The 26,409-nt window shown below is 47.7% G+C and overlaps 10 protein-coding genes across 10 annotated transcripts; 3 read left to right on the plus strand and 7 right to left on the minus strand.

The window, feature by feature from the left end:
• Positions 1 to 1,191: 1,191 nt before the first annotated feature.
• On the plus strand, positions 1,192 to 2,747 carry N7443_006259 (high-affinity nicotinic acid transporter-like protein; the record flags this gene model as incomplete). Its single annotated transcript, XM_056886315.1, has 4 exons — positions 1,192 to 1,998; positions 2,048 to 2,128; positions 2,186 to 2,232; positions 2,285 to 2,747. The coding sequence occupies 4 exons, from the start codon at positions 1,192 to 1,194 to the stop codon at positions 2,745 to 2,747; spliced, it is 1,398 nt and encodes a 465-aa protein (XP_056739964.1).
• A 2,976-nt stretch (positions 2,748 to 5,723) lies between these two features.
• On the minus strand, positions 5,724 to 7,743 carry N7443_006260 (Ty1/Copia family ribonuclease HI; the record flags this gene model as incomplete). The annotated part of the gene is made up of 3 exons (XM_056886316.1): positions 5,724 to 6,635; positions 7,032 to 7,510; positions 7,563 to 7,743. 3 exons carry the CDS (start codon positions 7,741 to 7,743, stop codon positions 5,724 to 5,726), a joined length of 1,572 nt encoding a protein of 523 aa, XP_056739965.1.
• A 40-nt stretch (positions 7,744 to 7,783) lies between these two features.
• N7443_006261 (periplasmic binding protein-like II) lies at positions 7,784 to 8,089 on the minus strand (the record flags this gene model as incomplete). The annotated part of the gene is made up of 1 exon (XM_056886317.1): positions 7,784 to 8,089. The coding sequence occupies one exon, from the start codon at positions 8,087 to 8,089 to the stop codon at positions 7,784 to 7,786; it is 306 nt and encodes a 101-aa protein (XP_056739966.1).
• A 264-nt stretch (positions 8,090 to 8,353) lies between these two features.
• N7443_006262 (Apoptosis-inducing factor) lies at positions 8,354 to 8,668 on the minus strand (the record flags this gene model as incomplete). Its single annotated transcript, XM_056886318.1, has 1 exon — positions 8,354 to 8,668. The coding sequence occupies one exon, from the start codon at positions 8,666 to 8,668 to the stop codon at positions 8,354 to 8,356; it is 315 nt and encodes a 104-aa protein (XP_056739967.1).
• Positions 8,669 to 9,534: 866 nt separating this feature from the next.
• On the minus strand, positions 9,535 to 10,437 carry N7443_006263 (uncharacterized protein; the record flags this gene model as incomplete). The annotated part of the gene is made up of 2 exons (XM_056886319.1): positions 9,535 to 10,254; positions 10,327 to 10,437. The coding sequence occupies 2 exons, from the start codon at positions 10,435 to 10,437 to the stop codon at positions 9,535 to 9,537; spliced, it is 831 nt and encodes a 276-aa protein (XP_056739968.1).
• Positions 10,438 to 14,752: 4,315 nt separating this feature from the next.
• On the minus strand, positions 14,753 to 15,553 carry N7443_006264 (sulfotransferase family protein; the record flags this gene model as incomplete). Its single annotated transcript, XM_056886320.1, has 1 exon — positions 14,753 to 15,553. One exon carries the CDS (start codon positions 15,551 to 15,553, stop codon positions 14,753 to 14,755), a length of 801 nt encoding a protein of 266 aa, XP_056739969.1.
• A 1,804-nt stretch (positions 15,554 to 17,357) lies between these two features.
• N7443_006265 (sugar porter family MFS transporter) lies at positions 17,358 to 19,045 on the minus strand (the record flags this gene model as incomplete). Its single annotated transcript, XM_056886321.1, has 2 exons — positions 17,358 to 18,885; positions 18,951 to 19,045. 2 exons carry the CDS (start codon positions 19,043 to 19,045, stop codon positions 17,358 to 17,360), a joined length of 1,623 nt encoding a protein of 540 aa, XP_056739970.1.
• A 2,961-nt stretch (positions 19,046 to 22,006) lies between these two features.
• N7443_006266 (uncharacterized protein) lies at positions 22,007 to 22,847 on the plus strand (the record flags this gene model as incomplete). Its single annotated transcript, XM_056886322.1, is given in 3 exon segments — positions 22,007 to 22,090; positions 22,138 to 22,530; positions 22,545 to 22,847. 3 exon segments carry the CDS (start codon positions 22,007 to 22,009, stop codon positions 22,845 to 22,847), a joined length of 780 nt encoding a protein of 259 aa, XP_056739971.1.
• An 848-nt stretch (positions 22,848 to 23,695) lies between these two features.
• N7443_006267 (peroxiredoxin family protein) lies at positions 23,696 to 24,445 on the minus strand (the record flags this gene model as incomplete). The annotated part of the gene is made up of 5 exons (XM_056886323.1): positions 23,696 to 23,731; positions 23,804 to 23,950; positions 24,009 to 24,172; positions 24,238 to 24,350; positions 24,396 to 24,445. 5 exons carry the CDS (start codon positions 24,443 to 24,445, stop codon positions 23,696 to 23,698), a joined length of 510 nt encoding a protein of 169 aa, XP_056739972.1.
• Positions 24,446 to 25,593: 1,148 nt separating this feature from the next.
• N7443_006268 (uncharacterized protein) lies at positions 25,594 to 26,115 on the plus strand (the record flags this gene model as incomplete). The annotated part of the gene is made up of 2 exons (XM_056886324.1): positions 25,594 to 25,689; positions 25,741 to 26,115. 2 exons carry the CDS (start codon positions 25,594 to 25,596, stop codon positions 26,113 to 26,115), a joined length of 471 nt encoding a protein of 156 aa, XP_056739973.1.
• Positions 26,116 to 26,409: the final 294 nt, after the last annotated feature.

Here is a 26,409-nt window from a genome sequence, read left to right on the forward strand (position 1 = left end):
TTCGTTAGATATCTACGTACTTCTGAACCTTCCTCTCTCTCTTTCCGCTCCCTGATATATCGATCGGTCGTATCGTTGAGGGTACTACCTTGGTCTTCATAGGTTTGGGAATTCGCCATAGCTTAGTGTGAAGAGCGTGGTCTAAAGCCGTATGTGAAGGGTGGGTAGAAGGTAAAAAAAATAGGTGTATGTGTACAAGGGCTTGGTCACCATACTGCGCTAAACCCTCTTCGTCAGCTGACCTCGAGAGTTGAATTCCCAAATAGGTTTAGCCCCAACGCCACAACTCTGGCCTCAGCTCCTCCAACTCTCGAGACCAGCTATACACTCTATGAGCGCTACATGCATAGTGACCCAATCCTGCGGGGTCCGGGATTGGCTGCTTTCGCCTGGAGTAGGCCTCGCTGTGGGTCGGGTCTATACCTAGGACCCAAAGCCCATACCCGTTTTGGCTAACTAAATTACTTTATGCCAAGACGTATAAAACTGCTGATTGACTCTTCACAAATATTCTAACTTACCTCCGTTCTCGTTATGTGTCTAGCTTCTATTTACGGATGTGTCATTCTCCACGAAAAATTGAAAAATTAGACTGTTTTTGTCACAGGCCAGTACGGGATAATTCGTGTGCCATTCAGAAAAGTTGTAAACTGTGGAAAGAAAGAGAAGAGAAAGGGAGAGAGCGAACAACTGCAAAACAATACTACCCCGGGTATCCCACTCGGGACTAGATAACTACACGTGACCTGTCCTCGAACCATGCGTCACAGTTGGGGGCTTACTCGCCTGTGTGGTATCCTCGCTTGGGTAATATTCTGTTTGTGTTTAGAGCATAGCCATCGGGTTGATGAGTACCAACAAACAAATTGCCATTCTTAGAAGTCCTCAGAGGGCTATTATTGCATCTCTGCGTCTCTGAATTTCCGGTGTGTACGGCGGTTGGGGTAATATTAGCCTAAATATAAGCTTAGCAGGACGTTCAGATCGATTGAAGTCAAAGCGCGGGTGAATTGGGGTAAATCGACTAGTCGTTTGAACTTAGGGGGAAAGATAATGGCTGACTTAACGTTAGGGAGACTTACTAGAATTAAGATTTGACTAAGAAATTTGACGGTTAAATGGAGTTATATAAAAAGAACATGCTGTGAATTCAAAATTTTTCTTGGCTATTCTAGTTGCCTACTCGTCAATATGAAATCCCCAATTTGTATTCTCTTGGCCATCCTGGGCAATGTTTCGGCATGGGATTATACTCAGGATTTCGATGACGCTGTTACTATTGGCATCAATGCATTTGACCGATATCAAACAATGATTGGTGGTGGATGCTCAGGTGCATTCGGGGTTGCCTGTCAACAATTTGGATCCGAGGGCCTTTCCTCTGTAAATCAGCAAAAGGTGACCCAAATCCTCTTTGACGAGAATATCGGTGCACTTTCCATATTACGGAACGGTATTGGTTCCTCTCCGGGTACCACAATTTTGCCGGAATGTCCAGCCACCCCAGCTGGCCCATTTAACTACGTCTGGGATGGAAACGACAACTGCCAGTTTGAACTGACGAAGACGGCCCTGGAATACAACCCAAACCTCTACATCTATGCAGACGCGTGGTCCGCACCTGGTTGCATGAAGACTGTCGGAACTGAAAATGACGGTGGCTATGTCTGCGGTGTTCGCGGAACTAACTGCACTCACGACTGGCGTCAGGCGTACGCGGACTATCTTGTGCAGTATGTCAACTACTATAAGCATAATGGGGCTTCCATTTCCCTTCTCGGAGCATGGAATGAGCCTGACTTCAATCCAATTACCTATGAAAGTATGCTGTCGGATGGATTTCAGGCTAAAGATTTCTTGGAGGTGCTGTATCCTACGGTGAAAAAAGCTTTCCCGGAACTGGAGATTAGTTGTTGCGATGCAACCGGAGCGAGACAGGAAAGAAATATCCTCTACGAAATACAGAAGGCAGGCGGTGAAGACTTGTTCGATGTTGCGGTCAGTTATATGCTCGCTTGCTCTTCTAGCATAAAGCTAACTAGGAAAGACGTGGCATAATTACCAGAGCAACCCCGAGAGGCCGTTCAATGTGATAAACAAAGCAAATATCATGACTGAATGGGCTGATGTGAGAAATTCTCTTGAAATAGAAAGATATTCAGTTGTGCTAACACTTACGTCCAAGGGCTCGGGACCATGGAACACCACCTGGGATATGACAGGCCAGCTCGCGTCAGTAAACCTCCCGTTCGCAGGCTCTTCTCAACCCCTAATATCCCGTCAGTGAAGGCCTTCAATGGGGACTGTATATGCACAATGCCTTCGCCAACAGCGACACCTCTGGCTACACTCACTGGTGGTGCGCGCAACAGACTGACGGGGACAACGCACTCATTCGACTCAACGGAGACAGTTACGAAATTTCCTCGCGGCTTTGGGCCTTTGCATCATATTTTAGGTTTTCTCGACCTGGGTCTGTACGCATTGCTGCAACGAGCAACGTGGAAAATGTATACGTGAGTGCCTACGAAAACAAAAACGGCACTGTGGCGATCCCTATAATCAATGCTGCACATTATACATATGACGCGATTATCAACTTAGCTGGGGTTAAGGCGAGTAAGATCAGTGCATATTTGACGGACAATAGCCATAATGTTAGTTTGGTCGACCAGTTTGAGCTTCGGGGGAACACTCTCAAGGTAAATCTTGAGCCAAGGGCGATGAAGACTCTCTGGTTGGAGTGAACGAGACATTTCTCTCCAGTGGGATTGGTGGGATGGTATAGGATGGGAACACCCGCATAGGATAGGCTTAAACTTGAGCTGCAATATATTTCTGTGATAACTCCACAGTGGTGGTTGTGATCGCGCTCGCTCACAAGTCGTCCGTTCCACCATTAAAAACCCTCTGACAATTATCAATTCCTGCGACTACCCTTTGGAATGGCCGAGTATCCTCCCACTATCCCGTTTGGAAATTTATCGTTCACTTAAAATTGACTCTCTTTCATGCTTATTCCACCCATCCGATGGGTGGGCATTCTGCCCCTGACCCATGTTTTCCCATCGCATTCGGCTAACAATGCTTGACCTTTTGGTGGTTGGCGAACTTGATTATGACCACTTATTTTGGATTTTGGGTGCCACTGTGGGGCTGTCCTGAACTTAGCCTAAAGGACGCAAGTTGTGTAATCGTGGCAAGCTCCGGTGGAGGCCACATGAGCTGTTCAGGGAAAGTTGTTGTGTGGGAATCAGTAGACGTAAACAAAGCGGGGTACATCGATCCGGAGAGGGTAAATTGGTTCAAACGTGACTAGTATCGGGTAATTAAATACCCCATATGACCTCCAAAGAATGACCGAATTCGGCGAATTTCATTCTCAATTTTACGACAATTCTTAGTGGCCGATTAATGATGATACCCATTTAGGCTTCTAAGTAAGTATGGGAAGGCTTGTAGCCGTGCGGAATGCGATCTGCCGCCCCACAAAGTGGAGCACAGCGGTTTCGACTAATAGAAACAAGGATAATAAGTTCAATCTGACGAGTTACTATGGTCGTCTGTACCAATTTAGGCGCTAAAAGTTTCTGCCACGGGAAGACTTGAGTTTTGCAAACTTCTTGATTGTCTAACGTTCTCATAGTGGTCTTTATCTCTTGCAGCCCGCTCCTTCCTGCCGGATCAGGTGCACGACAACCTTCCCCAGCAACTGACACTCTACACCTACCCTACCTCATTTATGGATACCGGTCCACCAGCAGCTTTCCAAATTAATGGCAATTTCGGGGCCCCAGTAGGTAGACTTTTAGCCGTGTTCTATCTATAATAGGTCTCGAAAGCCAAAGTTGACATTAACCAACTATAGGTATTGCTAAAGCATTGGTACAAAGCCACGAACTAGTTTCAGCGACCATTGCAGATCGTAAGAATGCGTCCTCGAGCGCCGTGACTGTATCCAGTGATACCCAGCGACGCCTACCTATCTTGGCTAACCCTGAGGTAAGGATACCCTGCTTCACCTGCTGCCAGCTCTCCCTTTAACCTGGGCGGAGAACAACGGCGGATTCACTAAAGGGCTCTGCGCTGAAGGAGAATTTGAGTTCGATCTAGACTGTGATAATAATAGATGATTGACGAGCGTCAATATCACGTCTCCGGTGGGGAACCCAGTGTGGGTTACTGTGGGCAAGGATCCTATTGGGGCCGATGAAGCCAAGATGAACCTTACGCGAGGATATATTTGTGAGGAGAGTATAGGCCATGGGCAGTTTTTGTTTATTAGCATATAGAAGGGCAAATCATAGAGTGTAGAATCAGTATAGACTGCAAAAGGCTCTTTGTGTACTGTGAACAACCTCAATCAGAGGTCAGCAGCAGTATTATAAGGTCGCAAGTTTTGAACCATCCCCTCACGTACAGAATACGTAACTAGTCAGAAGGTCTGTAAATAAGCTGCGCAAGCTTGATAACGGAGAGCAAGATCTGTAGTTCTTTATTGTATCACTAAATCCACTTGCTATCACAGCTGCTATGTCTCCACTTCTTGAGTAATGTAAGCTTGTATAAGCTTACGATTTTGTGTCAGCATTCTGCCGAATAGGACCTATTCTGGGCTAGAGCCTATGACTTGAGTCATCTTTTGTTTCTACTTAATATCTCACGTATATCTATAGACAGAAAGTGCTTAAAATTATATACTTTTGGTTAAGGGGATATAGATAATTCAGAAATATGATAGATTCAGCGGAGTAAGAGGGGTAAAGCAGTCTGTTAAATAATCATTAGACCGCAGAGAGGGGTAAGCGATAAATGACAGGATTAAATGTCTTATATTGAGATAAGAGGAAAATTTTCAGCTATATAGCCTTGGTCAATATTTTAACAGATAATATAGTATATTGAAATGGGGATGGCTCGATGGCTGTCTGACGATGCAGACCGGACAACAACAACCAACGGACCACATACACACAACCAGCACTTAGCAGAGGTTGTCGTTAGGGAGGTCACAAGTATCCCGGGTGAGGCCGTGAGGCCGTACGGGTTGAGATCGTGAGACCGTGCGGGCAACCCTGAATGCAGCAATCCTAAGTGAGGCCGTACGGTTTTCCCGACTAAGGCCATATGGACTGTACTTAATACGGCATCATGAATCAAGAAAGGTAGTGACAACTGGAATGAATTGGGTAGATGCCTCTTCTATCTCTATCCTCATGTAGAAGCTGTTGCTTACGCCCAAGGTATTCATGACACCTCAGGCCGCAACTGTATTCATTATGTCATACGTTCCACCACTACAATATGTAATCAAATAAGAATAACTTAAATCTCTGACACAAGACTGACGACTGATACATGGACCTGGATGGGGAACCTGACTAACCCGATTGGGACTAGCGAGCGATTGTTCGCTGAGCTGGCAGCGCTCAACACTTAGTTTCTTCCTCAGTTTCATATCTATGAAGATGGAAGATGAATGATGATAGATTCTAGAGATGAAGCTATGGATCTAGATATCATGGAGGCTGAGGCAAGGATGCGGTGAAGAGGGGGCAATATCCCCAATTCAATGCGAACACCCCCCTCGCGCCGAGCGGGCTCCATGATAGACAAGAAGCTTTCCTGAGGCTATTTGCAACTTGCAATGCGCCTCTCTCATTGGTCGAATCAGAATGTGGTTAGAATATTAATGTTGAGCTGTGTGTAAGCGTGTAGATGTGTCAGGTGGGCTGCGGAACTGCATACAGTCCCAATTGCTTCACGAACCGCTGAAAGAGGGTCGATGCAAGTGGTTTGGTGAGGCCATCGGCAGCCTGTTCCGCAGTGGGGACGTATTGGAAGAGGCAGTCATTGGACGCAGTCTTCTCCCGAACATAGTGATATTTGACATCAATGTGCTTTGAGCGGGTGGTGAATTTGTCCGATGATGCCAGGGCAATGGTGCCCTGATTATCCTCATGAATGACTGTCGGTCTGGGCACGAGGGCTTGATGACCCAGTTCAGCAAGCATGAGTTGAATCCAGGATAAATCTTGGCAGCAGAGGCAAGCCGCAACGTATTCAGCCTCCGTGGAAGAGAGGGTGACAAGGGTTTGCCTCTTTGATTGCCAGATGATTGCGGCGCCGGCTAGCATAAAGACATAGCCGGTGGTCGAAAGCCGATTGTCGTCGTGCGGGCTTGCCCATGAGGCATCCACGTAGGCGAACAAGGCTAGACCGACTGCAGGATGCGGGGAGAAATGAAGGCATAGACGTTTGGAGCCTTTCAGATACCGGAAGACACGTTTGACAGCCTGGAAGTGCAGGGAAGCTGGGTTGTGTGAGTACTTCGCAAGCTTGCAGACTGCCCACGAGACGTCAGGCCTAGTGGACACCACCACCCACACCAGCGAACCAACTTGTTCTTGGTAAAGCTGTACCATCTGAGGGGTGGCCTGGGCACTGGAGTCGTAAGGGGGAAGGACCTCTTTCTCATTGAATGGCGTGGGAACGGGTTTGACAGAAGAGAAGGTGAACCGAGACAGAATCTTGTCGATATAGGCTTCCTGCGAGAGATAGACGTCGCCAGCGAGGCGTACGATATCTATTGCCAGAAAACGCTTCACAACACCATTGTCGGTAAGTTGGAAATGCTTTGATAGGATACTCTTAAGCAAATCGATCGCACCAGTCCCCTTAGGGGACAGAAGAAGCATATCGTCCACATGGACAAGGACATAGATGCGTTTGCCAGCATGGGTGAAGACCGAGTGGTCGGCATGGGTGCGCGTGAAGCCGAGGGATAGAAGGACGCCTTTTAGGGTATTATACCACTCCAGAGGGGCCTGCCGTAGGCCATAAAGGCTGCGCATGAGCAGGCCAACTTTGCCTGGGTGTTCGTCCTTCACTATCTCGGGAAGTTCAATTTGAATTGATTCCTTTAGGTCTGCATTGAGGAATGCTGCCACGACATCCACATGATGGCAATCCCATGAATAAGCTGCATATAAAGCCATAAAGACCTTGAAGCTCATGGGACGGGCAGTGACGGCATAGACATCGAGGAAATCCCGGCCTGGAACCTGTTGGAAGCCACGAACTACCAGCCTAGCCTTGTATGTGCCGTCATCCTTGACACGGAAGACCCAGCGTAAGGTGAGGGGTTTCTTGTTGCGTTCGCGGTCGATGATGCGCCAGGTTCCATTAGATAGATGATTCTTCAACTCCTTGTGTGCAGCTTGAAGCCATTTAGCCTTATCAGGGCAAGCCATGGCCTCAGTCCAGGTGTCCGGGGTGAAAGGGTCGCCGGGTCGAGAGGGCAATGTTTCGTCTGCCGCAGGAAGAACAGCATGCGCCATAAGGATAGAGGATTCTTCTACCTGAAGCTTATGGGTTTCAAGGGCATGCTTCGCTGCAAGACGTTCCGACCGTCGAATAAAGACGTCTTTATGCAGTGGAATGACCGGTGGAATAGGGTCCGAAGACTGCAAGCACACTTTTTCATAATCACGAAGGGTCGATGAAGGAACTGAGTGTCCAGTGTTTAAGGCTTGTTGTTTCGAATCCAAGCCCGCACGTACGGGAATAGGTGGTGTTACCTGCAAATCCCGTACTGCCCCCCTTCAATTTGTGCCTCCACTCCTTTATTTCTGTGTTGAATGTGTTCGTAAAGAGTATCGGTAATTGGTGCAAGGTAGGGGTTGAGGTCGGGGACGCTGGATGAACGGTTTCGAGGGTGTGAAGGGGAATATCTAGCCTCATTGCGGCGAGAAGTGTCAGCTTGGTCAATAAATTCATCATCCTAGTGGTCCGTATGGTCTTCAATTTGATCGATATCGTCGGTTTCGTTAGGATGATCATCATCGCCGGATGGAAGAAACTCAGCGGGGGCGAAGCGACGTCGCTGGCGCTCCATTTCGTCGCGGTTCATGGCCTGGTCGGCTGAGGGTTTGTGGACTGCATCTAGGTCATATGATGGCTTCGGTAGATCAGTGGGTGGCATTTCCTGAAAGATAACATCGCGGGAGATCACGATCTTCTTGGTTTTGATGTCATACAGGCGATAAATGCCATCTGTCTGGTAGGCAAGCAGGCGTGCTTCGGCCATATATGGATGAAGCTTGGTTTCACGGCGCTGCGATGGAATGAGATACCAGGCCTGACAGCCCAGGCCATTCAATTGATGGGCATACGGCGGTGAGGCATCCTAGGTAGTCCCTTTGGACTCAAGATAGGCTTGCAATGGACCGATGAATTCCTTGGCCTAATCACCATGAACAGACTTGACTTGATAGCCAAACTGGGTGAGAAGATAGCTTTCCACGACCTGGTAGCACTTGACGACGTCCGTACGGGCCTTCATGAGGAAGATCTAGCAGAAACGGGACGCCTCGTCGGTGATAGATATGAAGTAGGTCTCGCCTTCCTTGGTGGCAATGGAGATGGGTCCCCAGACGTCAATATGTAATGAATCACCTGGGCGCACACGAATAGACTTATCCTTACCGTACGGAAGCTGATGGCCCTTGCCAGCGAGGCATGGAGGATAGGGAGTCTTGAGGGCAGATCCCTTGATCAATTTGATGCCCTCCGCGAAGGCAGGCATGCGGCGTACACGTTGTTCGCCTGCGTGACAGAAACGGCGATGTGCGAGGTCCATAGAGATAGGTTTGACCTCCATGGGCATGGCTCGCACCACAGAAGCAGTGGCGGACGTGGTGAAGGATGCGGAGGCGTAGAAGGTCTCCAGTTGATGTTTCGAATCAGTTCGCAACTAGTAGAGATCATTGTCTGCATCTCCATAGCCTACGGCCTCTCCGGCCGGTGAGGTTAGGATTGCATGATCCGACAGCGTACAGGTGATGCCATCGTCACGGAACATCGCGCGACACGAGATAAGGGAGTTATCGAGGTCCTCGGCATGCCAGACGTTCTTCAGGATAATAGAACTAATAATTTGGCCGTCCTTGCCGAGCGTGGTTAGCTTGACGGTGCCTAGGCCTTATGTGTAGAAGCGTTTGCCGTTCGCAGCCTTCACGGGGACTCTGCAGGGAGCATACTCAATGAAAGCGTGGCGGTTAGGCGTCATATGGTGTGAGGCACCCGAATCTAGCATCCAGCGAAGTGGATTTAGACTGGCATTCGCGGTGGAGAGGGTGGAGATGTCTATCTCCAATAAGTTGACTTGTGGAGGCGTAGGCTCGTTTAACGGCTTGTTGAACGCGATGATATCCTCCATGGACACAATGGAAGTGATTTGTACGGCCGTAGTGTTGATAAACATATCCTCGGGGCTTGTAGGAAGCTCTGCGGTCGTATTTGCCGTGCTAGTTCCCTTGTTGAAGGACTTACCGGCATTTGCAGGGTTTAGGAAGCATTGTTCAGAGGAATGTGCAGACTTTCTATCGTGGTAGGTGCAATACCATTTGCTTCGGCTACCACCCCCTGATTGTTAGAAGGCTGCTGAGTTTGTTGAGAAGCTTGTTGGCTTTGCTGGCGACCAGATTAATTGTTCTGTTGTTTCTGTCGGCCAGTGGACTGTTGCGAGGACTGCTAGGAGGGGTGGGAGGACTGGGATTGCTGTTGCTGACTACCTTTCTTGGTATTGTTTGAAGAAAGGGTAGGATGCTGCTTAATGTTATTGTAACGCTGGTCTTCAGCAGTTCCAAAGTCAGCAAAGACATTCTCCATCAATCTTGGGTCCTTGAGATCGAACTTATGGACGCCCTGAAGCCATACAGTGGTATTAGGGTGGTTGCCCATAGCCCGGACGAACATAGAGTATTGGATAGCGATAGGAAGAGACTCATCGCCTAGGGCTTCGTCTACTTCCACGTAGGCTCGCTGCCAGTTAGCAATGAACTGGGCGCTTTGATAGCCTGCTTTGTAGACGGTGGACTCGAGTTTGGACCATTTAGTGGCGATAGTCTGCTGCGTGGGACGACCGTACAGCTTTTCAATGATCCTGAAGGCTTCAGATGCGTCTTCAGTCTGCTTGACATGCTGCATGGGGTCGTAGTCGAGACAAGAGATAAAGATATCGAGGACGGTGAACATGAGAGCTTCCCATTCTTGTTGTTCCTTGTTTGGTTCTTCGTAATTCTCACGAATGTAGTCTTCAAGCTCCTCAACGGAGACCGAATCAGGATAGATTGTGGTAGGTGGCTCGTCATCCTCATGTAGGTGAGAGCCCGAACGAGAGCGTGGTCGTCGTCGATGCTCACGCAACGCCCTGTCATTGTGTTCCTTTGCGATATGCTCACGAAGCGTGCGCTCGCTAGGGACAGAGCGATAAGAAGCGTATTAGGGACGATCCTCACCGATGAGGATCTCCCAGTGGCGTACGCCGCGAGACTTGAGAGCTCGCTTGAGCTTGAATAGCCAGTTGGAGTAGTTGTGTGAGCCTTTGAGCTTACCCACGCGGTCAGCGATCTTGCCGTAGTCATCTGTAGCCATTGTGGCGGTAGAGAGATGCAAGAGGAACCGAAGAAGATGCCTGAATGAAGGTCTTTGATGAATTCGATAAAAATTGCCTCTGAATGAGGTCGTTCAATGACAAAAGTCCTCACTCGACACTCGCAGCGACGGCGAGGTCGGCGACGGCGAGGTGGAAAAAGCACTGGTGAGGGGTGTTGGACTGTTGTTAAACAGCCTCAACAGAGCAGAGAGCTCATAACCTATGAAGATGGAAGATGAATGATGATAGATTCTAGAGATGAAGCTATGGATCTAGATATCATGGAGGCTGAGGCAAGGATGCGGTGAAGAGGGGCAATATCCCCAATTCAATGCGAACAATATCTTCGTTGAATACTACGTGTTTCATGCATTTTTGATTGTAATAGAATCCGTGGTTTGAATGAAAATTAAAATCTAGTTTTCCGTTGAAATATAGTGGTAGGCTTTGCATGGAAATACATATTGAAAAGGGGATGGCTCGATGGCTGTCTGACAATACAGACTGGGCAACAGCAACCAACGAACAACACACACACAGCCTGCACGTAGTAGAGGTCGTCCTAGGGGAGGTCGCGAATGTCCTTGGTGAGGCCGTGAGGTCGTACGTGCAATCCTGGACGCAGCAATCCTAAATGAGGCCGTACGGTTTTTCCCGACTGAGCCCGTATGGAATGTACTTAATATAGCATGTTGAATGAAAGAATGTAGTGACAACTAGAATGAATTGGGTAGATGCCTCCTCTCTCTCTATCCTCATGTAGAAGCTGCTGCTTACACCTAAGGTATTCTGTCGGAATGTTTTATATGCAACCAATCAACGATATCAAAAGCTCTGTTCTTGTATTACCCCTGATTCTGCCAATTTATAGGGGGATTCTAGATTACATAAGTAATAAACATGAAGGATAACGTGGTTCACAAGCGAGTGACGCGCCCAAGCGAGTGACGCACCCACCCATTTTTTCGCGTCTCCGCGCGTCCATTCATCTTCTATTAAGCACCATGCCTCCAATTCGCGTCAGATCAAGCCAAGATTCTATCCAGCAAGAGGGCCGTATATCAATTGCTATACAGGCTATTCAGAATAAAGAAATCAGTTCTATACGCGAGACGGCACGTCGTTTTAATGTGCCTGAAGCTACGCTCCGCCGTCGACTACGCGGTACTACAAATCGCGCTGACACTCGCGCAAATAGTCTTAAACTGACAGATATTGAAGAAGAGACGCTTCAAAAACGGATTCTATCGCTCGATCTACGCGGAGCAGCCCCTACACAAGCTCATGTACGAGATATGGCGAATATTCTTCTTGCAACGCGCGGTTCTACCCCCATCCAGACTGTTGGCAAAAATTGGGTATATAACTTTATTAAACGACGCCCAGAACTTAAATCTCGCTTTTCCCGACGATATAATTATCAGCGAGCAGAACAAGAGGATCCAAAGATCATTCGAGCGTGGTTTGACCTCGTACAAGCCACAATTCAGCAATACGGTATCCTACCAGACGATATCTATAATTTTGATGAGACTGGCTTCGCGATGGGCCTCTGTACGGCCCAAAAAGTGATCACTCGATCAGAATACTACGGTCGGAGATCAGTTTTACAGCCAGGAAACCGCGAGTGGGTGACTGCGATCGAGTCAATAAACGCTTCGGGGTGGGCGCTTCCACCAACGCTTATCTTTAAAGGCAAGCTATATAATCAAGCATGGTTTAAAGACCTTCCACCCGACTGGCGCTTCGAAGTCAGTGCAAATGGATGGACAACCGACGAGATAGGCCTTCGCTGGCTTCAAAAACAGTTTATTCCGTCAACAAATCATCGTACGCGTGGACGATATCGCCTTCTAGTCCTTGACGGACACGGAAGTCATCTAACGCCAGAGTTCGATCAAATCTGCGCGGATCATGATATTATTCCGATCTGTATGCCGCCGCATTCCTCGCATCTACTTCAGCCTCTTGATATCGGATGTTTCGCTATATTAAAGCGTTCGTACGGCAGTTTAATCGACCAAAAGATGCGGCTCGGGATTAACCATATCGACAAACTTGACTTCCTTTTCACATACCCACAAGCTCGCGTCGACGCCTATAAACCAACTACAATACAAAATAGCTTCCGAGCAGCAGGACTAGTGCCAATTGATCCTCAACAAGTGCTATCAAAGCTAAATATTCAACTTCGGACACCGACACCTCCTACAAGCCGCGGTAGTCAATCAAGCGCGTTTTACCCACATACGCCCGCGAACGTCGACGAGCTTTTGAAGCAAGCATCCTCAATTAAAGCTTTCTTAAAGCGACGCTCAAAAAGCCCGCCATCGCCTTCGCAAACCGCGTTAAACCAGCTTATCAAAGGCTGTCAGATCGCAATGCAAAACGGTATCCTTCTCGAGCAAGAAAATAAGCAACTACGTGCCGCAAACGCTACGCAAAAGCAAAAACGTGCTCGCAAGAACAGATGGATAGCCCACGATAACGGTCTATCCGTACGAGAAGCATTAGAGCTCGAGGAAGCTCATGAAGAGCCCCCTCAGGTAATACTAGCTCCACTAAGCCTACTACCGCGGGACACACCAGCACCGAAGACGCGTCGTCCACCTCAATGCACTAATTGCGGAGTGATCGGACATAGAAGGAATGCCTGTAAAGCTAGAGATTAATCAATATAAAGGCGTTGTGGTTGATTAATATGCATAAAAGTGTAGAAAATTTGGGTGGGTGCGTCACTCGCTTGGGCGCGTCACTCGCTTGTGAACCACGTTAATTATATCTCCGGTCCACCGCGGTATTCGTATTGACATATTCGTGACACCTCAGGCCGCAACTGTATTCATTATGTCATGCGTTCCACCACTAACGTGGTCGGTAAGCGAGTGAGCCATGTAAGCGAGTGAGCCACTCCAAAACTCCATAGTAAATGCAATAATTTAAGAACATCATTCTCAACAATCACAAGTTTTTTCCACTCTATCTTCCGTATCATAATTTTTTTTTTGAGCATGAGAAGCCTATTATAAGAGTCTAGGTCAATTTATTATGATTTGACAATATTGATAAAAATTATACTGTAATTTAACGTTTTGAGCTTCAAGAATATGTCAGCTAATCACCACCTCCTGAAATTTATCGAGACTTTCAAAGTACGTCAGACTCAACACGAAGAACATAAATATACAGGAAGGCTCCACGATAAGCTATGGTTGTGGAGATATTAAGTTGTAATCTATCGCATTTACTATGGTGTTTTGGGGTGGCTCACTTGCTTACATGGCTCACTCGCTTGCCGACCACGTTACAATATTTTAAAGCCTTACCTCATAGATATTGATGTACACCCTTGACATCAATAGTAGTTATCTTATTAACTTACGCGAGACCGACAAAATCAATAATAAAAGCATATGAACGATACTATTCTACAAAAATACATAGGGGAAGGGTAAGTTAGTCGTATGCGTTTTGACGGGAAAAGCTATAAATGACAGTAAATAACCAAGAAAGTTTGCGGCAAAATTATGCCATATTAGGCTTCTATGGGGATTAGGGGATGAGGATAGGAACCACTCATATTCAAGCAGTATGGGGGACCGTTCTATCTAGACCAGTCCTATGCTAGGATAGGGATAGGACTTGGGACCGACACTGGTCCTATAAGAGACCTATGCAGATCTCTGGCTTCGGTCGGGGCCCCTTCTTCCAGCAACATAAGAAAACCGGTGCTCAATAGAGATGGGTGGCTCCATGATCTCCACCAGTTCCAAGGTCCGTGCATTCCCTAATACCCCGCTATCCCCCAAGTCTACAACGGCAATAACTGCCGAAAGGTATTGTGAGGGAAAAGCTACAGGACATGCCCTCTCGTATCTATCAGGAATACCAACACAGGGAATACTTGGCCTTAACTCCTCTCACTACGTTCTTTCCATGCAAAATTCCACAGTACGTCAATCGTCCTATGGCGTGTCTACTCACCCATATTGAGTGCGCCAAATGCATGTATCCAGCAATTGAATATAGTCTGACAAGAGCATTCTGATCGCCTTTTGTTTTACACATAGTCAGACCTTTTGGAAAATGCTCGTACATTATTGTGTCAGGATGGAGAAACATCGTGCTGACTAGTACTAGGATTATCCGGTTGAGGTTAAAGATATCGAGCGGTGGAATATTGTATCTACTGTGGTTTTTCGGTTATCCAGCTCGCTCGTCGGTCCAAATCGCTACTTAATTACTTCAGACCGCTAAAATCAATAATATGCTATTGTCATTGAGCAACACATGGTCGAGCCGTGCCAATTCAACTCATTTGTAGAAAATATTAAAGAATATCTGCAATTCTAATGCAACGGTGACCCCAATCATAGCACAAATTGCAGACCATCGAGTAAGCCCTCGCCGGATATGATACCGAGCAATTTGGTCAATTGCAGCCCCATCGTTGATCCGAGGGAACGGCTTATCCTTGGGCACCTCCTTATCAAGTGCCTTACACAGCGGCTCCCATCCATCTTTGACATCAAAAAACATCAAGCGATCCTCAGGCACCACCTCTTTCAACCAAGCAATGTGCTGTTCATATATGGTGCAATTAGGATTCGTAGTTCCATAGATCTTGACCCACTGCTTTTTCAGCAGACTGATATAATGCACGAAATGTCTCATGCCCGGGAGTGGAAGAAGGACTCCACGCAGAAACCACAGCAGTGCCATGTGATGGATCTGAGACATAGATTCCTCCCAAGATACTGGATCGCGGGTTGTGCAGATGACCTTGGCGTTGGGATACATTTCCATCAATTCCTCGAAGAGTTGAGAGCAAGGTGCATCGGTTACTGCGGTAAACCCGTCGAGTCTGTGCCGTATAAGTTTCATTGTTGTGAGTCTATCTGCCCCCTTATCATCTAACCAATATTGCAGAATCCGGACCCAGGATTTTATCTCGATCGGAGGACCCATCGTTATTTGTGTTCCACCATGGTAGACAGGCCCATCCAAGATGGTTTCCAATGCAGCGCTGAATGATGCTGTCCCAGTACGCGATAGCCCGGCGCCAATCACTTGAAAGCGGGCCCCTGGTCGGGGGACGGATGGGTTTTGACCCATATCGCGATACTTTGGGTGGCTTGACGTGTGTTATATATGGTGGTAGAGTAGTGATAGAGCAGGCAGGGTAAATTAACAGATTCTTCGCGTTCTTGGGATCAAGCTAAGGTACGGTTTTCTCTTGGCTCATCGTGGAACGGCGAGACTTGTGTTCAGGCCCCCACTTATTAATAACATGGCCAGATCGATGAAGCCCACTATTTTACGTAAATCACCAATGAGTTAGAGACATGAGCGAGCTGGACCCGGGGAAGGTGGTGGGACGAGTAAGGTCAAATACCGGCGGTGGGCGATTGGCTAGGCTATTAGACCGTGGGGGCCAAGGGAAAATGGTCTCACCTTTCTCTTTTTTCACTTAATTATTATCTAATTTACAGTGTTGCCGTCCTTCAACTGAGCTAGGCTTTCAAGGCTACAGAGGGCTCGGCCTTTAACACTCCAAATCTAGAATAGTCATGAGAGTGAACTTTACGAAAAGGAATACATATCAACCGTATGATTTTAGCTAGGATGGGATGATTTACGGATAAATCAGTTTCTAATCATGTTAGTCGGCTTGGGTTCGTAAATTTGCAAAGGCGGGAAAACGGTACCTTCCACAAATTCAGACCTCAGATCATCAATGTCTGATCATACCAGAAACAACCCGGCTAGTTCTTGCTATCGCAACTTGATTTGCACCGTCAATAAATGGAGCCAACTCGCAATAAGTCTCAATATATGTGCAATCTCCAGTAAAGCTTGGTGCTAGGAAACGGTCAGAAAAAGGGAATTACAGGCCAAGAACAGAACAAGTTGGTGCTAACTACTCTGGACTTTCATATGTTTGTGGTTGAGCTGGCTTTTGTGTAACGAATCTCGTATTCCAATCTGAGCCCCGCTCGGTGGGGGCTATGTATTCATGTTCGATTCAAGCAAGGTTTGACGTATGATGGGACCAGAGATTTGGTCTCCAATGTTACTCATTTTGGAGGTCGTTCGGCGGGATAGTTAAGCTCCCAACCCTGTTGTGGTCATGAAGCGTAGTGCGAAAGGGGCCAAAACATATGGTGAACTAGCCACAACCTCATAATGGCTTGCCAGGTAAGCCAATCGCAAAAATATTGAAAACGAGAAGTGTGTACTCGCCGAAACAATTTTTGGGCCAATTATCCGAAATGTCCGTTCTATGTTGCGATGGAAAAAGCTTTCTGGGCTGAAAACGAGGCGTTGACCGTCGACACCCATCTTGGGCTGTTCCACTCCTAGCGCCATATGACGTAGCTAAGACCAACAACAATACGGGATAGCAATCGTGTGATATCTTTCATGAGGTTCTGCCCACTTGCTTACTTGCACATCGCACATCTCACGGGAACTATTGTGAAATTAACTTTCTTTGATTTTCTGGTAGCCGACAATTATTAGGCATCGGAAAAGTATTACGTTGAAATGAAAGGAGATTTAAGAAGAGACTTGCGCTAAGCATTTTCTAATCATCGTGAATGGATTGAACTAATTTACGGTAGATTCAAGTACTTCATGTCTGACATTCGTCAAGCGTTGTCAATCGCCAGTCTAACTTAGTCAACAATGAGCATAAGAAGGATAAAATCTGGATATTGTCTTCTTGGCACAGAAGGTTTATGGTATGATTAGAACATTCGCCAGATTCACAGAAGATTCAGGAATCATAGGAGCCAAGATGGAGAATTAATTATAGTAAGGAAGAATGACGGAAGGGGAAGGGCGCCATCCAAGGGGCATATCACACCGATAGGTCAGGTTTTCAAGAGATGAGTCCTAGCAAGATTCACGTTACTTCCTACTCGACCTGGGTAACGGTAGTCTCCTTCTCAACAGATTTTGACACCGGTGCGGTCCCTTCCTCCGCGTGCAAATTGGCCAACTTGTCCGATTGGATAGTGCCCAATTCGAGCTTTCGCACATGTTGAAATTCAACCTTGGTTTGCCAGGGCTTGAGACCAGGGGTATTGAACATGGTCTCGACGTCCTCTAGGGTCTTACCGGCGGTCTCTGGGAAACAAAAGAAGACGTGCACGGTCATGGAGAAGCAAAAGACGCCAAAAACCAAATATGTTTTCCACTGAATGTTTTCAAAAGCCGGAGGCACGAAGTAGGAAAGAGCAAAATTGAAGATCCAGTTGGAAGAGGTCGCGAGTGCCACGGCCTTGCCACGCAAACGCAATGGGTACAGCTCGGGTGGGTAAATCCAGCTGACCGGGCCCCATGTGGGTGCATAGCTCGCCACAAACAGGTACGTACAGGCGATGACACCCTTTGCAGCCATGGGGGCCTCAGTCAGATCCCAGGACTGCTCGGGTGTGTGATTCAGACCGCCCGGTGGGGCTGGCTTTCCGTAAGACGCCATGATGCCGCCGTTAGCGAACATGAAGATCATCATGAGAGTGGATCCGACCAGTAGGGGGGTACGACGACCCCAGCGATCGATAAAGATGAGGGCGAAGATAGTCATAACGACGTTGATGACATATTGAATAGACGAGGCAACGAGATTGGCGTTACCCGACAGGCCGGCCATACCGAAGACGTATGTAATGTAAAGCATCATGACGTTCATACCTGTGAGCTGGGACCAGATCTGTGTAAACATACCGATGTGGGTCCGGTAGATCATGTTGGGCTTAAAAAGATCGAAGTACGAGGCATCCGCGTTATGACGCTCAAACTCAACCATTTCGCGGATCTCCTGCAACTCAGTGTGGACAAAGGACGCATTACGGTCACCCTTGGCGTGAACGAGCGCCAGAACCTCGTGTGCTTCCTCCCAGCGGTCGTGCTTAGCCAACCAACGCGGCGACTCGGGCAGCAGAAAGACCATACCAAAGAGGAAAATGGCAGGGAGCATCTGCAAGCCCCAAGGGGTACGCCAGGCAGCATTTCCAGTCATGAAGCTGCACCCGTAGGAGACGTAAAACATGATGAGGATACCCCAGGTGATAGCCCACTGCTGGGCACCGACGACAGTGCCACGCTTACTAGGCTGAGCCAGTTCGGCGACGTAGACGGGAACCTGGGCGCTGAGGATACCGACGGAGATACCGTTAATGAAGCGGCCTACAACAAGCTGAGGAATGCCAAAGGAGGAGCAGACGATAGCACTTCCGATGCACCAAATGAGGGAGCCGACCTGGATGGAACGCTTTCGGCCCAGCCAATCGGTCAGGATACCAGATATGAGAGCACCGACAAAGGATCCACCGGGCATAGATGCCGAGATGCCACCTTGATTTGCGGAGGTTGGACCGCCGCACAGTCCATCGGTGGTGCCGGTCTGGTTGAAAAAGCACTTATACTGCTGGGTACCGAGACTTTAAGAGAATTAGCAAGAGCCATGATAGATTCAAGAACAAAATGGGAGAAATAGTAAACTCACATAGCAGACATTGAAGCGATGTCAAAACCAAAAAGTGCACCGCCAGTGACGGCCACCGTGGTGATGACATAGATATTTCCAATCACGTAGCCCATAATGGAGGCTAAAGCGAAGGGTGGTACCCGAATGTATGTTGAGGAAATTAATGAATCAGAAGTGACTACTAGGGGGAGGGGGGTTGAAGATATATGGAAGGAGAAAAGTTGGCTCCACTTTTCTTGCTTTTATTGTTGCTGTTTTTCGCCTTTTTTGCGGATATGCGGGGTCCAACCGATGGAGTCTTTCCCCACGAAACACTAAGTTGCTAGTCACTAAGCTGCTAGTACCACGCGTATCTGGAGCAGGGTTCTCTATAGGTGCCCTACTGCCCTACTTGGAACCAGGAATTAGACACGTAATATTCGGGATACAATAACAAACCTTCCAGAGCTCGCTCTAAAGCTGCCCGACGCACCAATCAACTTTCAACGGTGCGGTCAGATTCCCCAGATTTGTCCCGATTTTGGAACGAAATTAATCCCGAACCAATTTAAATCGAATACGAGCTAGTGCATACTACTTCAGGTGTCGTCTGCGATGCCACATGGTTTCATCGCGCCACCCATTCAGTGCACATTAACCCTTCTATCTTAATTACTCAATATTTTTGCTGTTGTTGGAAAATTCCCCTTCGTCAAAGCCTTTTGTCTCCAGCGGTATGTCTTCCATGGCTTTTTAAACACTATCCGATTTCCGATTTACTGGTTTGATTAGTGCTAAGGTCAGTGGCATTCGAGTTACTTGATGTCGATGCGAAATGGACTAGACTTGACGGTCTTCGAACGCAACTGCCAAGCTGATGGCATATGATCCGTTCCCCTCGGCCCCCCTCTTTCCCCGGACGACCCCCTTTATTCCCCCTTTAGCGTTTCACGGTGCTAAATCTGTATAGGATCGACGATGGCAAACTTCGACCAGAATTCGGTTATCCAGCCACTGAGCCAGTGGCTGCCGTCTACAACCTCTGATCTTGATGCAACCCGACTCGCTCAGAACAAGATATTTCAGATCCCGTGTCGCCTTTGCACCCGAACTGGCTGTCACGCCATACGCTACTGGACCCCTGATACTACAGACTGACTAGCAGCTTGTCCGTGTTGATTCTCCGTATATGCCATGAAGCCTGGAAACCTTCCTAGCCGTGGGTCATATGATATTTTCCGGTCATCCCAGAGTCCCACGACCACGCCAGCGAATGGGCCTTCAACCCGCACAACTTGGCGCATCGACAGAACGCCACCCGCCGGTTCAGGCTGGGGGCCGCGTCCACTATCGCTATTTGGTGGAACGCGTTTGCAGACAAGACGCTAAGTGGGGGCTCACTACCACCTCGGTGCCAGCCACCGGAGATGATCTGGAAAAGTGCCGCATCCGAAAAAGGTAAATAGTCAAAGTCACGTATTGAAAAATAGAGTCCCCGTGCTTAGATATTGCCGAGCTAACCGATCATCTATCTTGTTGTACACTTTGATGCCGTCTTCGCGGCTTGTGGTCAGTACTGTGCGTCGTACTTACCCAAGATTCCAAAACTCCGTGCTTGGAGGGACCTATTTCTCGATCGTAGCACAGACTCCAAATCTTAACCTTACCGACGGCCCCAAAATCACGCGGGCCTAGTGATTTTAATTTTCCGATGCGGTCGGCACAAAGATTGCAAAGATGTAGTCACATGTACTTTGGCAACTGAATACATATGCCTACGAATGATTTTACACATACTGCACCCAAGATTAAAAAAAGTGATAAGTTACTATAATGGATCTTGGTTATTCACAGGTACTCCATAGGCAGAAAGGGGCACTCAAGCATTCGAGTGCGAGAGCTACATATTGTGTCAATATATGCACATACACCGAGCCAGAATGAAAGAAGATACTGAATAAAGAAAGGAGGGAAGAAAGCGATAAGGATGAAAAGAAGAAGCTACAATCTATCTAGAAAGCCAGAGGGAAAGCCAGAGGGCAAAGGTGGTGAGACAAAACAAATTACCATGGGTAAAGCAACTGGCCCTTCACCCACGCCAGGCACTACTAAAGAATTTTCTTTTTGAAATTCTGATTGTTTCGTGTTTGTCTCGGTCGCTAAGCCTGGAATAAAAAACCGTCTGTGCTTTTAGCCTTCGATTCAGGAGGCTCCTTCACTTCCCTTCCATTTTTATTCCTTGGGTGTATTGATCCTTTCTCTAGGCATTTTAGACAATTGGTCAAGTATTAGAACATCACCTCAACTCAATTCTCGTGAGAAATTACTATCGTTGTGATAATCCTTGTCGGGAACCGAGGAGCCGTCTTTACCACGGGATGCCCATTCCGCGAACCTCGAACTAGCGACCACAATAGATCCCCGGGGCCTCAATCTCTTTCTTGCGATCAATTCACGTAAATAATGGAAACAGATTGCAGCCTCGTGCATTTTCTAAATTGAATCCTGGTAGCAGTGGGTGCAGAATACCAGTGGAACAATAAGCTTGATTTTGAAAGAAGCCTGCCCCTCGATTATGTTAACTTGTTCAGCCAAAGGAGCGCAGAAGGATTTTTGTACCTAGTGTCAAGACTTAGCTTTCAAGATAGCAATAATGTTTGTGAACTCAATCGCTTGGCCAGTGCCAGAGCCCCTTCCGTATTCTCTCCCTTGAAGGATATAGTGGAGCAAAGAAAAATTCAACGGAGTACACATGTGTTTACGGCCACCCGGTGTCCACGCCCAGCCCGGTGGTTTCAGACACCGGCCAATCTCTTCGCCTAGAGCATTCTACCAACAGATCAATTAGAAATAGCGGTCTTCTAGAAAAGGCCGTTCTAATCTGGCTCTACACGCCCCACTGATAGCCGATTTGTCGTCAGATCTCTTTCTTACTCTTTTTTCTTTTCTTCACTCCCCATAACTTTAGGAGATCCTGGGACATTGTTGCTCCTTTCAAAGATTCTCCGTTATGATGCTATCGATTTTTATGGGTTTTTCAAAAACAGGGGCCCAGTAGGAGACCTGGCCGGGCGCTTCTTTTGTTCTATTCCACTATGGGTCCGACACTACTTAACGAGATTCTTTTCATGGTGGGAGAGCAGCTCGATAAACATGAAGATCGCTGGAACTCGATATTCGTCTGCCGGCATTTTCACAAATTTTCTTGTCGCTCTTATATGGAAAGGCTGGACTCCACAACTGGCGTGATATGAGGCCCTTCGTTCATGTCATCATTGAGCAAGTCAGACTTGGGACTTCGGTTCGAGAGCTCGATTTGCGGGGTTGGAAGATATATATCGTCTCAGTCGAGGAATGGAAAGATATTGAGAATGACTTGGTTCTGAAAATCCTGGTCAAGAAATCGTCGCATTCAATTGAAGAGGCCACAATGGCAAGAGAGCCTAGGAAGGGCCATGGACATGCATGGATTGCACTAGCCCTTCCTTTGTTGACTCATCTCCAGAATCTGCAATTAATATACGCTACAAGAAATCATTTTGTTAATCTCACCATGCAACGGGCAGTCCATGGTGAGAAGTCACTCCACAAAGGGACTGCTTTCCAATACCTACAAGGAGTTTCGTGTCAAAGAGTTGGCCACATGGACCCCCAAGGGATTCCGATAATACCCAACCACCCTCGGCTGCACTGCTCATGTTGTTCTTCCACTTTCAATCCATGCGTACAATCGATGCCGATATGTTGATAGACTCGAATTCAGTCACCAGACACTCCAAAAAAGGGGTTGGCTTCTCTCCGGTTTCTGAAATCAATTTGCGTGCCAGTTGCGGTGACCAAGGAATGGAGGACCTGATTTTTTTTCAAAAAAGCAGCATTCTAACTCCTACATTCACTCCCAAGGTTATCAACCAAAAGCCTTCCATCGCTCGTTAGCTCGGAGCAGGGAAACTCTACAGGCGCTATGGCTAGACCACTGCGGTAGTCGCTATTCCTTCACAGCCGCTAGTTTGAGCCAAAACTATGAAGAATGGTTTAGACCACTATCAGACTTCTACGCTTGCAAGAAGTTCGCATTCGGCTGCTGAACCTTCTCGATGTCCGATTCCAAAGCGACCCAACCCCGCCTCTCGCCAATGTCTTCCTCGGTCAATTGAAACTCTGTATATCGAATGCTACGAGGATCGCCATTTAGCCATGCTAGTATCCCAGCTCCACGGCGCTCTCAACAATTACTTGACCTGCGTGCCCAAGCTCCAGCGGATAGATATTGAAGGGCCATTTCAAAACACCCCGGCCGACGATTCTGGCGATGCCAGCTCCACAAGGATAGAAATGATCAACCACACTATCAAAAATAAGGATATACAAGCCACGGAACCCCTCCATATGAGTTGTATCGCTTTGGGGGTTGAATTCTGCGTCCACGACCGCGCATTCACTCAGAACTTGCAAGTTTGAGCCCCTTTTTTATCTGATTTGCAGTATCTTTATCACCTGCTTTGTCGCGTTGTGGAGAATGTTTCGAGTTGCGCCTTGTGACAAAATTCGCCTCATTGACATACGGCAGGGTCAATTTACATAGCCCCAAGGAGAGTGGTATAGATTTGGTGTTGATGCAAGTATATTACAGCTTTCAATGAATCAATTATGGCTTTCTTTCAGCTCTAGTGACACAGTCTTTCATATTTGTCTCATCTCGAAAAGTGCGGTCGCAAATTATTCTGGAATTGCTGCTGGATTCACAGGTGGATTGGCAGAAGTATGCACGCAAACTCGTCTCATTACAGGGAAGCAAGAACGGCACCAGCGCCAGATTTCTGTATCATGCCATTAGGCTTAGCATTGATTTGAGGAATCATGGATTCGGAGCTTCTGCTTGGCGTTCTTACCGTGACAGCACCCCTCTCGGTTTCGATCTGGGCGTAACCAACTTTGCCGTGGTCGATAACGAGCGCATACCGGCCAGTGCGGCCAGAAGCACTATCAGCCCAGCCAATACTGTGGGAGAATTTGGCCTCTGGGTCAGAGAGGAATAGCTATTCCGCATATTAGCTACCGTGTCGACACGCGAGCAAGATAGCCTCATATACTTACAATCTCATTGCCTTGCACTCTATTTGCCTTGCTCCAGGCGTTCATCACAAATGGGTCATTGAATGCAACTACTGCCACAATATCTACACCCTTCTCACGGAGCTTTGGCAGGTTCTTGATGTATCCAGGCATGTGGTTCACGGAACAGGTCGGGGTAAAAGCACCTCAAGTGATAACGCGCAAGTCAGCAATCAAGTTTGTAACCATGAGAGGCGATGTTGAAGCTTACCAGGCACAGAAAAAAGGACAACTTTCTTGTTCGCCCACTCTTTAGAAGCATTGTAGTTGACCGGGATGCCGCAAGCGGCAATGTCCCCGCTCCCCTCGGACAATGGAATGTACCTAATAATGTTAGCGGCGCCTTGTTGTAGCTCCAATGGTTCTCACTTGAAGATCACGTCACTAGGGAACGCGTCGCCGGGCTTGAGAGTAGTCATTTTGAGAATGTATTGTTTAAAGCTGAGATAGCGAAGAGAACCAGAGAAAGAACAACGTGAGGCAGCCGACAGCGCTGCCTCCCGGCGGGAACCTTGGCTGATTAATGTGAGGTGATCGGAGCTCCCCGATGATGTGTCTAGCCGACCGATCCTGCACATAGCGTCAAGATTTGGAGGATATAATGTGTTCATGGTCATCAAGGTGCCAATTTCTGTCATATTAGCAGGCAAATCTTTGCTCGACATGGGCTTTCCATTGAGCCCGCTTCAGCTGTCATTGACCTTGAGATCTCTACCTCGATCTAGAAAAGTTTAATTAAAAAGACAACTACCTCAATCCTGTGAAACTCACAGATGAGTATTTTCTTGGCCAGCAGAGCTAATGTTTGCGACCGTAGCCAGTTATTGTTACCGCATGGAATGGAGGGAGTGGCTTCAATCTTCATCCGCTGCGATTGGACAGCTCCAGTTAGAGAGCACGAGTTCTACCTAGTTACTGACCGATAGAGTCAGGTTCTGCAAGGCTCCAAAAAATCTCCAATCTTGAAATATAGGAAAGTCGCCGTGTGTATATAGGCACTTAAATAAATGCTGGACTTCATTTTCCAGTAATAGTCCCATGGCGTACCCACACCGCTCCGGGTGTTGGTCTGATAGGGCCTAACGTGAGTTCAAGGCCCAACGTGTTAATCTAGCTAGTTAATACTACTTACTACTAGTGATTTAGGCGCTTAGTGGTGATAGGGCGCTACGTATGAGTTAACCGACCCTAGAGACGCGCCCGTAGCCGGGATATAGGAACGTTGAACTTACGCGCTAGCGATGCGATTCTCGCATTTTTTCGAGCTCTGGCGGCCAATTCATGGTGACGGTGGAAAAATAAAGCTGAATAGCTTCAAATGTTACATTGGGCCCTGAACCTACGTTGGGCCCTGGCGGACTAACACCCGGAGCGATATGGGTACGCCATGGGACTGTTATTAGCTTCTAGGCTAGAAGCTCCGGCATATTAAAAATGACTCCGGTCTGTCGGCGTGGGGTATTGCGGGGACAGCAGTCGCGGGTAATTGATCATCCATTGTGCTTTTTTAAGGAGCAACCACCGAAAGCTTGGAATTAAATAAATATCCTGTCATCACAACGCTACCATGGTGTTGACTGACTGGGCTTCGTCGAAAACAAACGGATTTGGCATTGCCACCTTATCCCTTGGGAACTGGAGAGAGCATCGACTTGAGCCTCGCGTTGAAGCAGCCGCCAAGGCTGGCTACAAATGAATTGATTTGTTTGATAAGTGCTGGGCGGCCTATTTAGAGGAGAATGGGCTACCGGGAGACCAGTTGTGGGAGACAACACCGCAAAATCTATGTCTTGCCCGACAGCTAGGCGACCTGGTCAAGTCAATGGGTATGCGCATTACCTGCACACAGCCTCTTCGTCAAATCGAAGGAGTGAAAGATCCAGCCGAACGTCGTGCCAACATTAGCCTGGTTGCAAAGCGCTTTCCATTCATGCAAGCCTTCGACACCGATCTCGTGTTCATGTGTGCTAATATTCGCACCGACAGCGGTGTGACCTCGGATCTCAAGACCGTCGGCCGGGACCTGGCAGAGTTTGGCGACATGGCTACCTCGTTTTCCAACGCAGATGGAGGGCGCATGCTAAGATAGGCTATGAGGGTCTGTCTTGGGCAACGCGAAATACTTGGTCGGCGTCATGGGAAGTAGTGCGATTCGCTAATCGTCCGAATGTCGGTCTAATTGTTGACGCCTTCAATATCCTCGCGGTTGAGTTTGCAGACCCTTACAACCCTGCCGGCCACGGGAGGATTTACCAAACACTGGAAGAATCTCTCGAGGTTCTAATAGGCTCCCTTTCATCTTTTGTAATGACTGTTCCCGGAGACCGGATCTTCTTTTTCCAGTGCGGCGACGCGGAACTGATGGACCCAATTATCTTTCAAC

This window comes from Penicillium atrosanguineum (assembly GCF_028827265.1).
Source record: "Penicillium atrosanguineum strain IBT 20685 chromosome Unknown utg000005l_segment0_segment0, whole genome shotgun sequence".
NCBI lineage: Eukaryota > Fungi > Ascomycota > Eurotiomycetes > Eurotiales > Aspergillaceae > Penicillium > Penicillium atrosanguineum.